Genomic DNA, 11,301 nt, shown 5'->3' with positions numbered 1-11,301 from the left:
AAAAAATCTACGACCTTCTAACAAAAGTTTCATTATACCATTTCCGTTTATGTTTGTGTTTCTATTTCCAATTATAGAAATCTAATCACTTCTTAATACAAGTTCAGAACACAATTTCAAACAACAGAGCAGATTAAAGCTCAGAAATTCAAATCTTAATCATTTCATAACTGTATCAGCAACTTAATTGTAAAAATTTTTAAAGTATTATTATGATAATTTTATGATGCTGTAAGTCCAAAAATATCAACAGGCCGAAATAATCAACGAAACAGCTGAATAGCCACGCTTCAGGCAGCCGGCCGGTTTACCGAGATGATGCTTATCAGCCGGCCCGTTGCGCCACCGAAACACGCAAACATCGGTATTTATCTCGACCATTGCAAGCGCAAAAAGATCACTGGCGCTGGAGTGTTGAAGCGCAGTATCTACAGAGCAAAAGCACTAAGTATGCTGCAGTGTACTCAGCAAAGTCAAAGATAGAATCTAATGCTCTAAACATAATTAGAAATTGCTCTCCTTGCAGACTTAAAGCGACGACGAGCGACGATCATTCGCACAACTCTTATACGATCATTAATGCGAGGCAAATGAAAAATTCAAATAGTTGCAGATAGCGAAGGAATGGTGGAATGGTGGCCTATTGAGGGCCGCTGCTGATAACTCTCCAATTGAGTTGTGACTGGAAGAATTCTTGAGTTCACTTTTTAGATTTGTTTCGGTTTTCTTTTTAGTTTAATTGCCAACGGCGAAAACTATAAAAAGCGAAGCGCGACTTGAAAACGCTTCAGTTCGTTTGATTTTCGTTTGGTCTCGGGTAAGAAGTGTCTTGTGGCTTAAGAAAGATAGTGATAGTGAAGTGAGTGCAGGGCGGATGTGCAGACAGCTAAACCTACAAAAGGGGTCAGTAGGCCGAACAGCTGATTTGATGTTAATGCCTAACCAAAGGATGTGAAGGATATGGCATAAAAAAAATGATGAGAATAATCAAACTATTTTGAATAGAAAAACATGGAATATAATCAGTGCAAAAATAGCACCGGAAATGTGGCTATAAATAACATACCGTAATTTACGTGTATACATGTGTGTGTGTGTGATTGTGAAAATGCATGAAGCATATGGCTTATATAAGCGTTAATATGACACCAACCGGATATTAGTTTTTGATTATAAAAAAATATGTCGTTTAAATTATGATTTCGTGCTTTAAAGTGACATTTTAATTAAAATAATATGCTATTGGGCTGTCTGTCGAAAAAATTACGCAATGATATGATGAAACTAGCCTGCAATTGAGCATGCATTGTGGTGTAGCGCAGTGAAGTGTATATGTAAACCGGTTACCCGTCAAAATATAAAAGAATACAATGAATACGGTTTTAAGTTGAGAACAAAATAATTACAGTTATTTTAAAACGTAAAAGTTAACATATAGTAGCATTAGTGTAAAATATTTTATATGGTGGAATATTTTCATTACGAGTCTCAAATCCAGTAATCGGTGCAAGTTATTCAATAAATGCACCAATACAAAAAAAAAATACACCGGAAAATTGTATTTGCTGAAATAACATATATTTTATCAAGCAATTTGGAATGAATAACAAATTTCGGCATGAGTAACCGGTTTTTATAATATAATATATTTAGTAGTCACGATTTTCAAATGCATTTAATCACTAAAAATTTTGTGTTAGTGTGCGCAATTGATTGATTGAGCAATATTTGATAAATGAAAGTAACGAGTAATCGTTTGTGCTACAAATGTTTTCGTTAATAAATATGTATACACAGTTTTTTATTAATAATTAAAACTAAGCGGTTTTGTGAAATTACTACGAGTTAACATTCCAATATAATTTCAGTTACGAAATTGTTGATTTCGTTACTCGGTATTTAGTTTGTTGTGAGAGAATAAATATAGTTTGCGCCATAGTTATGAAAATAGCTAATCTGAAACAGTGGGTAACCGGTTAAATGATAGACGTCAAAGTTGTATTTAATTTTTATAAAGCATTTAGTATTCGGTTTTGTGGATTACTCAGTATCGGGTTCATTGTACAAGTATAGTTTGCACAACTGTTATAAAAAACCTAATTTATAACATTGAGTAACCGCTTAAATAATATTTTCGTTAATATTTATAAATGTAATATTATGTTGTTTTTACGCATACACGTCATGGTTGTATTTTATTTTTACTGAGTATTCCGTATTCGGTTCTATTTGGTTTTAGAAATATATATATTTTTTTTTGTAAACACCATTAAAAGCCGAACTTCAACTCAACTTTGATATGAGCGCAAATAAGCAAGTGCCCAGTTATGATTTAAACATTAAAACCGTTTATTTTTAATATTTTTTAAACGTCACTAAAACGCGCAAACAGGAAACATTTTGAAATTATCAAAATATTTTTTTTTTGTGATTTCATATTTAATTAAAGACATATATAATACCTGCAAAAAATGTATAACAGCGTTTAACACACACCAATGCGTTTTTAAACGGAAGCAAAGCAACAAATTTCGGTGATTAAAAGTGTCGCAGCAATCTGCATACTTATACACAAACATATGTATATATGTTTACACACATACACGCACAATGGTGTAGAGATATCAAAAAAAGTAAAGTGAATTTAAATTTAGTATGCTGCGGCTTGATAACACGCTGTCGCTGTCCGCGCTACCCAAATCTAGGCGCCTTGTATGCAAGCGGAAAAAGCTTAGACAACGCCACACGAACACACAAACCTACACGGAGCAACTATAGATTAAAAAAAGAAAAATAATAATAATAACAACAATGAAAATAAAAATAGCCGAATCTGTCTTTTTTGTATGGCAGCGCTAACTTGCTGGCTACTTCTGCTCTAACGGGCTGTGTGTGTGCACACATACAAGTTTTTTTATCAATCCGAGTTGATGACCTCGCCCAAATATACTGAGATTACTGTAGATTTGGGCGCACAAATGAAAAAAATAAACAAAACAAAACAATCTAAACAACAAAACTTTGTTGCGATGGGGACGTGTCGCGTTCAGCAATTGTTTTTAGCGCAATAAAGCAAACAGATAGATCCCCAACACACAGACACACATATGTCTATAAGCAGAGAGAGCGTCAAGCAGCGCATACAACTTGTTTAAACAAATGGCGGCGCCAGTAAAAACTGCAATTGCAGCGAGTCCACTATGCGCGCGTGTTGCCGCCCAACTGTCCAGTTGACCCAATTCCCCGACTACTGCAACGAAATGAAAATCGAGCGTTCGCCGCCCGTTGAAGCGTGTTACGGATTTCGGCTTTTAAATTTCACTTTTTCGGCGTTTAGTTTTTTATGTAACGCGATTTCTTTGTCACCCGCCATTTTTGTTGCACTAGTATGGCAGTTGTTTTTGTTGGCAGTATGCTTATCCAAATCCTGTCATTCAAAGCGATCGCGCAAAAACCTATGCTTATTTGTTTCTTGTTGCTTTTTCTATTCACTTCCTTTATTTATTGTTTTTAACCACTTTTCCGTGCAGTTTATGATGCAGCGAATGGCTTTATGAATACTAAAGCGGCAGCATTTTGAATTTTTCGCGATTCAAATAAATACAGAAAATCAACGAATAAAATCGAAAACAAAACATGAAATATAAACATTCGCGTCTTCTTTGCTTGGCATTCGCGCTGTGCATTTTGCTGGAGTTTGCTACTGCTGGCAAGCCAACAACGAGGCAGAAAACGAAGGCAGGTAAAATTAAGAAACATCGGAAAGCATTTATCGAACGACCGCAAGCTGAGCAACCACGAGCTGGAGCCGATTTGCCGGGTGCTGAGGAGTTCGATGCGTATGACTACAACAACTATGAGGATGTGGATGTGGGTGAGTGACGGAAAGACTTATGGTTTAAGGGTGGAAGTTTAGTGACAATAATAGAAAAAAATTCTTTGTGTGGTAATGTTTTAAAAACCCATGGGTTGAACATTTTTCGACGAATTTTACAAGCGACATTAGCTAACTAATATAACCTTATGGTATAACCTTTATTCAGAATACTTATTTTAGCCTCGGTCTGGATCTAGCTCTAAATTAACCTACATAACTGTTTCTCATATTTCTCACATCATGAACATTTCGTTTATTGAGAGAAACGAGTAGGTTTGAATTTATTTTTACCAGAAACCAGAAGAAACTTTCCTTTAAATAATTATCTGAACAATATTTAGAAAATATTTAGTGGTTCGCAGTTGAAGTTTTATCGAAGATGTTATGCTTATATAAAGCAGTCGTGGAACAGCCAAGTCTGTTGTTGCTAATGTCATCGTTGCGGGTTCGAACGCAATTAAAATCGATATTTTTAAATATGCCTTGAGTTAAGAGCCTGATTTCGGCCGAAAAAGCCAATGTAGTCCTTTCAAGCACCTGTTGTCCTGTAAAGAGCGTGGCTTTGTAGAAAATTCTAATCAGTATATTACCAAGGTTGATTTTCGCCCAAAATGCAAAATCATTACTTACAAAGACGATTTAGCTAAGAAGGTAAGCCCAGTTATGGCAACGGAGAAAAGTGAAATTGTAAAAGTATTTGCATATACATACTCATTTACAAATGTATGTTGTGCATAAAAAGCGAATGCGTTATTCTTTTCTGAAATCAATGAAATCTTTTTATGTGCGAAAAAGAATTACAAGATATTTCATTAGTTGCTGACATCTTTTCGATTGACGTCTGTCGAACTTCATTTGTTCAGCACTTCATACTACATATGGTTGCACATGCGCACGCACTCACACGCTTGCCTTTAATGATATCGCCATTCAATTTCAATTGCTTGCCCGACAACCTCGTTTGGCGCTAATTGGAACGTAGCAAACTTTTATGTTTCTTGCATGTTGAAAAACAAAAAAATTTCATTGCAACTTCATGACAAAAAGTGCATAGAAATTACAAATACATAAATGAGACAACAACAGCGCAATGCGATGCAACAAAATCAATGTGAATGATGCAAAATTTGTGTCAAATAGTCGCTTGAAAAGAGCACATCTGCAAATCATAAATGAAATGAGTCCACTGAAGTGAGTGTGAAATCGATTAAGGCGCTTGATGACTTTGTTAAGTGTACAGTGAATGCATGTATATTAATTTATATGATTTGCAAATTGAATAAAAATAACAAATTCCCATTGAGGCGTTATGGATTGCATCCATTTATAGTATGAGCTGTGCTGTGGTGCAAGAAATGTACCAAGAAAAAGAGATGTGTACTTGAGAGACAACTTTTTTGGTTTCTGATTTGATCAATGATCTTGAATTGAGTACTATCGCCTAGGATTTTGTAATTGATCTTAACTCGTAGTGCCACCGCTTTATAATAAGCTTTGACTGTAAACTTTATTGCCCCACTGGTATTACACTTCTGTTATTGTTAGGTCTTCAGTGCTAAGAACACTAATGGAGTTACAATCGTAGTTTTATTATATAATAAAGTCAGAAGTGAAAGAATTTTCCAAAGGTCGGTTTTCCCTGCACTATAGTGATGAGAGTAATATTGCACCTCTGCACAAGAGATAGCCATACAAGCTCATTTATACGATTATTTTAATTATTGAAGCTGGGAATTGTATGGGATGGTTGATTTGTGAAGATTGCTTAATTCGATTCACTTTTCCTTAATTTGAATGGTGTCGAGAAATAACTATCAAGGCGTTGTTGCAAAAGCTTCCCCATAGCTAAATGTCTGTAATACGTTTTGGTCAATAAAATTGTTCCTTGTTCCTTGTTGCGTAGTAGTAGTAGTACGTTAACGTAGTACTGATAAATATTGTAAATTATTTTTATTTTCTCTCTACAAGATGCCGATGCCAATGTAGGCGGTCCCGATGGATTTGTTACTCATCAGGAAGGTAGGAATGATTGCGCTTTATATTCAATACAAAAGCTCCTTCGCTAATATATTTTTCTTTTAATTCGTTGAAAGCTCATGGTCCAGCTGTTTTGCCAAGTGTTGATGCTCCTAGCAATGTGGTTGGTGCCTTTTCATGCATTTACGAAGGTAACTGGTATCGTGAAGGCGACGAGTTTACTAGCGAACGTGATGGCTGTACCCATCCTTGCTCGTGCATCGAGGGCAAGGTGATCTGTCGCGAACCCACAAATTGTGCGCCAGTATCGGGTGTGCCACCAACTCAAATACCAACAACGACCACCACCACTACGACTACGACCGAGCGTAATATAGATACACCCGCTGAAGATAATCCATATGCTGGTGTTGCGACTGGTCAGCGCGGCTTTCCTGGTTATCCAGGTGCACAAGGACGTCCGGGTGAGAGCGGCAATCCAGGTTCACCGGGGGTACCGGGTGTACCTGGAAATCCTGGTGTGCCAGGTCCCATACCAGATATGAGTTATTATCACCAACAATTAGCTGCTGAGTATGCAAATTCAGATAAAGGGCCCAGTTCGCCACCATTTGTGCCAGAATTTCAATATTTACAATCATCCGTTGGGCCGGTGGGTCCACGTGGTCCACCTGGTAATTCAGGGCCGTCAGGGCCTCAAGGCTTTCAAGGTATGCGCGGTGAGTCCGGTGAGCCAGGATCACAGGGGCCACCTGGTTTGATGGGACCACGCGGTTTGCCTGGACCGCCAGGTAAGGATGGTGTGCCTGGTGAGGATGGAGAGCCTGGATTACAAGGTGCAGCAGGTACACCGGGTCCTCGAGGTTTACCTGGTATGCCAGGTATACCCGGTTTAAAGGGACATCATGGCTTGCCTGGTATTGATGGTTCAAAGGGTGACCAAGGCGCTGCTGGTGAGAAGGGTAGCACAGGCCTAATGGGAGCAGTTGGCCCAACAGGTTCACAGGTGTGTATTTTTTATTATACCCTATTTTATATGAACTCACATATGTATGTTTGAATAGGGTCCAGCTGGTCCACGTGGTGAACGTGGTCGTGAAGGTCCACCAGGCCCGCCAGGTACGAGAGGATTGGATGGTAACCCAGGCACAATAGGACAGCCAGGTGCAATTGGTAAGCCTGGGCCACCTGGTTTTCCCGGAACTCCCGGTGCGAAAGGGGATTGGGGACACCCAGGTGCGAAAGGTGATCAAGGATTGCAAGGCCCGCGAGGTGAAGCTGGTCGCCCTGGTGCTGCTGGTGAGCCTGGAATGTCCGGTCCACCAGGAAAAGATGGATTACACGGTGACAAAGGATCAATGGGCTCGCCTGGTACTGCAGGTCCGCAAGGTTTTCCTGGACCCCGAGGCCCTGATGGCTTGCCCGGAAGCACCGGTGAACCAGGTATAAAAGGAACTCCAGGACAACCAGGCGAACGTGGATATAAAGGTACATTATTGTCGTCTTTTCTATAAGTCGAAATAGTGAATAAACAATTATTTTGCAGGAGACCAAGGTATAAAGGGAGAATCTGGTCAACCAGGTCCTCGTGGCTTACCAGGAACTGTAGGCCCAGAAGGAAAACGTGGTAAACGTGGAATGCGTGGACCTACGGGTCCATCAGGACCGACTGGAGAAAGAGGATCACAAGGGCTGCCTGGTCTACCAGGTCCAGATGGGCCAATTGGACCGAAGGGCACGCCAGGTGACCGTGGCATTCAAGGACCACATGGCATAAAAGGAAGTACTGGTGACGTAGGTCAGCCTGGTGTACCAGGAGTTCAAGGATTACGTGGTTTGCCTGGACGCATTGGCCCTCCTGGAAAAACCGGACCAGTTGGAGAAAGAGGAATTCCTGGTGCAGATGGGAAACCTGGTGAACAGGGACCACAAGGATTACAGGGGATGCCCGGACCTATGGGTATTCCAGGTGATAAAGGCTTTACTGGAGAGCCGGGGAAAAACGGCGAACCAGGTCCTCCAGGCCCACAAGGACCTCATGGAGATAGTGGCAAAGATGGTTTACCAGGAGCTCTAGGCCCTCGTGGTCCTCCTGGTCAGGATGGTGAACGTGGAGAACCTGGAAGTGCTGGTCCAAGAGGTTTTCAAGGCCTTCCAGGTGTTGCTGGTAATCCAGGAGCACCTGGAAAAGATGGTTCGGCAGGACCGCCAGGACCTCAGGGCCTCGTGGGGCCTGCAGGATTGCGTGGAGAACGTGGTTATCCAGGTGACAGAGGTCCAGTTGGTCAACCTGGAACCCCAGGGGAGCGTGGTGAACCTGGATCTCCAGGACATGATGGACCACCAGTAAGGATAACATTAAAATAACACATTTGTATTTTTTGGCAACTAAATTTCATTATTCATTAGGGGTCCCCTGGTAAACCTGGTGTTAAGGGTCATATTGGAGCGCCAGGAATGTTGGGACTCCCCGGACCCAGAGGATTGTCTGGATTACCAGGTGGAAAAGGTGAACGTGGAAGTCCTGGACCTTTTGGGCCGGAAGGACCCCCTGGCCGTCCAGGCGATCGTGGCCCTCAAGGTATAGTAGGACCGCCTGGAGCGCCTGGTGAATCAGGAGAAAGAGGTGAGCCTGGAAATCCAGGGCCTCCAGGAGAGCAGGGAACTGCAGGTGGCCCCGGCGAAAGAGGACCAGCAGGATTGCAAGGCCCCCCTGGTTTTCCTGGAGCACCGGGCTTGGCAGGATTACCCGGTGCAAAAGGTGATCGTGGATTAATGGGCATCAAGGGCGAACAAGGCAGTATTGGACCTCATGGTCCTGCTGGGGAACAGGGTCCAATAGGTCCGATAGGTTTAAGCGGTGCGAAAGGAGCACGTGGAGAACCAGGATTAAGGGGAGAACCGGGATTAAGTGGTTTACCAGGAAGGCCCGGGGATCAAGGACCACCGGTAATAATATTTTTAAAGTCGAGAAGTACATGTTCAAAGTGAAGAATTTTGTTATAGGGACAACCGGGTAGTCAAGGATTACCGGGTGTAGCTGGTTTTCCAGGAGCGAAGGGAAATCCAGGTGAAACAGGACGACCAGGAAACCCAGGATCTCCTGGATTACAGGGGCCGCCTGGTCTGGAAGGACAAAAAGGAGATACAGGAAACGATGGACCACCTGGACAAACAGGCAACCCCGGCCCTCCTGGAAATGTTGGTGAACGTGGAATTCCCGGTATATCTGGACCACCAGGGCCTGCGGGCTTACGAGGCTTAAGAGGAGTTGCGGGCGAAGCAGGCCCACAAGGAAACCCTGGAAAAGATGGTTCTCCAGGTCCACAAGGATTGCAAGGTAGATTACTAGCATACATTTTACAAACTAATTCTAAAGAAAATGATATTGATATTAATACATAAAATCTATGAACGTTGCAGGATCTCAAGGTTTGCCGGGACCAATGGGTGAATCTGGGCCAGAAGGACCACCTGGAAAACAAGGTCCACCAGGTATTGCTGGTCGTACCGGAGATAAAGGACCGCAAGGACAACAAGGTAATTCTGGACCACCAGGTAATCCTGGTTTGCCTGGACCACACGGTGCCATGGGGCCATTGGGTTTACAAGGCGAACCTGGTCTTAAAGGAGACATGGGTTTGCCAGGTGTTGAAGGTCCACAAGGTTTGCGCGGAAAACCTGGTCCACCAGGTATTGAGGGACCAAAGGGTGAACATGGAGAGCCCGGTCTAAAAGGTATCAAAGGTCATCGGGGTCTTATCGGTTTGCAAGGTCTGCCAGGTCAGCCAGGTCTCAAAGGGGACGTAGGCTCACCTGGTATACCCGGACAACCCGGTAAAGTAGGCGAAATGGGAATGCGTGGCCCACAAGGACGTGATGGTAATCCAGGACCCATTGGACCTCCTGGCCAGCCAGGTCCACGTGGGTATAATGGAGGCGACGGAAAGCCAGGACCTATTGGGGCGGCTGGTCCACCAGGCCCCCCAGGTCCACCAGGAGAATCGGTGGGATACGATGTTGCTGCACTGACTGCATTACTCAACCAAGGCCAAACTAAAGGTGAAGATTTTCAAGGTGATCAACCCAATATTCTCCCAGATGGACTTTCCGATGAAGAGAAGCAAGCGATGGTTATTAAAGCGTTTGAACACTTAAAGGCATCTTTTGAAAGACTACGTCGACCAAATGGACAACAATCGGCGCCAGCTAAGACATGTCGTGATCTCTTTGCTGCCTACCCTGATTATAAATCTGGTGAATATTGGATTGATCCGAATGAAGCGGATCCACGTGATGCCATCCTGGTCTACTGTGAACGCGAAACACGCGGCTCTTGTGTATTGCCAAAACCACAGGAAACACCAGTTTTAAGCTATGAAGGTGCTGAGCGCGAAACCTGGTTAAGTGAAATGCCGGGTGGTATGAAAATAACCTATAAAACGGACTCGCATCAATTGGGCTTCCTACAATTGCTATCGGCTAAAGCAACACAGAAGATCACCTTCAATTGCCGCAACACTATTGGCTACTTGGATAAAGATGAAACAAAGAATCGGTAAGAAAATCTTTATTTTTATCACAAAAAGTGGACACGTAAGAAATATATAAATTGATTTTAGTAATGGCCTAAAATTATTATCATGGAACGATGCTGAGCTAACACCGAAAGGACCATTGCGACTGCGATACGAGGCAGAAAGTGACGAGTGCAGGGTAAGTTATTGCTGACCTTAGTAAAAAGTTGACGTCTATACTTTCTGTTTACCTTACAGCATCGCTCGAACGCTTGGGCTAAAACCGTCATCACTTATAAAACTGAAAAGCCACAGAGGCTGCCAATTGTTGATGTTAAAATCAGAGATGTTGGCGAGGCTAATCAACAGTTCCGCATCGAATTGGGACCGGTGTGTTTTTATAATTAATAGGAAGTTAACAAAACTCTCTCGCTCTCTTAGACATAAGTTATTTTTTATATTCACATATATTTGCTTAAACTCAAGCAAAAGACTTTCAAAGCATTTTTGCCAAGTTTAATTAATTTTCTTAAAACTCAACGAGAATGCTCATAGATTTCTATTTACATACGTATCTCTATGCTGTGTTGGTATATTATTAAGAACAATATATGCACTTTTTAAAAGAAAACTTTTTAAATAACGTTTCGGAGCATATATTTGGTTAGTTTATAACAACTAAGTTCTGAAAGGTAAGCTTGAACATTTAATCACTTGATTGACAAGCAATTCTTTGTTTTTGAAAAGCGCTAGTCGGCTTTTAGAAATCAGTCATTACAATCTGGCATTTTTTTTTTTAAAGAATTTTTCGTTGGAAATTCAATCGACCAAAAGTAGCAGTAATTTTTTGCACTAACGTCATGGATATTTTAGAGGTGTAAGTAATCATTTAGTCACATTTGCTTTGGCACCAGTTTGCTAAAGTCTCAT

At 41.7% G+C, this 11,301-nt stretch overlaps 1 protein-coding gene across 2 annotated transcripts; it reads left to right on the top strand.

Annotated features, from left to right (window-relative positions):
* The first annotated feature begins 800 nt into the window (after nucleotides 1-800).
* LOC106616849 (collagen alpha-1(II) chain) lies at nucleotides 801-11,059 on the top strand. 2 transcript variants are annotated; one of them, XM_014233749.3, is made up of 11 exons: nucleotides 801-903; nucleotides 3,531-3,874; nucleotides 5,846-5,896; nucleotides 5,971-6,860; nucleotides 6,919-7,342; nucleotides 7,401-8,200; nucleotides 8,264-8,803; nucleotides 8,861-9,194; nucleotides 9,278-10,412; nucleotides 10,477-10,570; nucleotides 10,630-11,059. In XM_014233749.3, exons 2-11 carry the CDS (start codon nucleotides 3,637-3,639, stop codon nucleotides 10,777-10,779), a joined length of 4,656 nt encoding a protein of 1,551 aa, XP_014089224.2. In that variant the 5' UTR covers nucleotides 801-903; nucleotides 3,531-3,636; the 3' UTR covers nucleotides 10,780-11,059. The 2 variants fall into 2 exon arrangements, with proteins under 2 accessions (XP_014089224.2, XP_036230442.2); XM_036374549.2 differs by having other exon boundaries at nucleotides 802-859.
* Nucleotides 11,060-11,301: the final 242 nt, after the last annotated feature.

The sequence above is a fragment of the Bactrocera oleae genome, chromosome 4, assembly GCF_042242935.1.
Source record: "Bactrocera oleae isolate idBacOlea1 chromosome 4, idBacOlea1, whole genome shotgun sequence".
NCBI lineage: Eukaryota > Metazoa > Arthropoda > Insecta > Diptera > Tephritidae > Bactrocera > Bactrocera oleae.
This window is presented reverse-complemented; position numbering and strand designations above follow the sequence as displayed.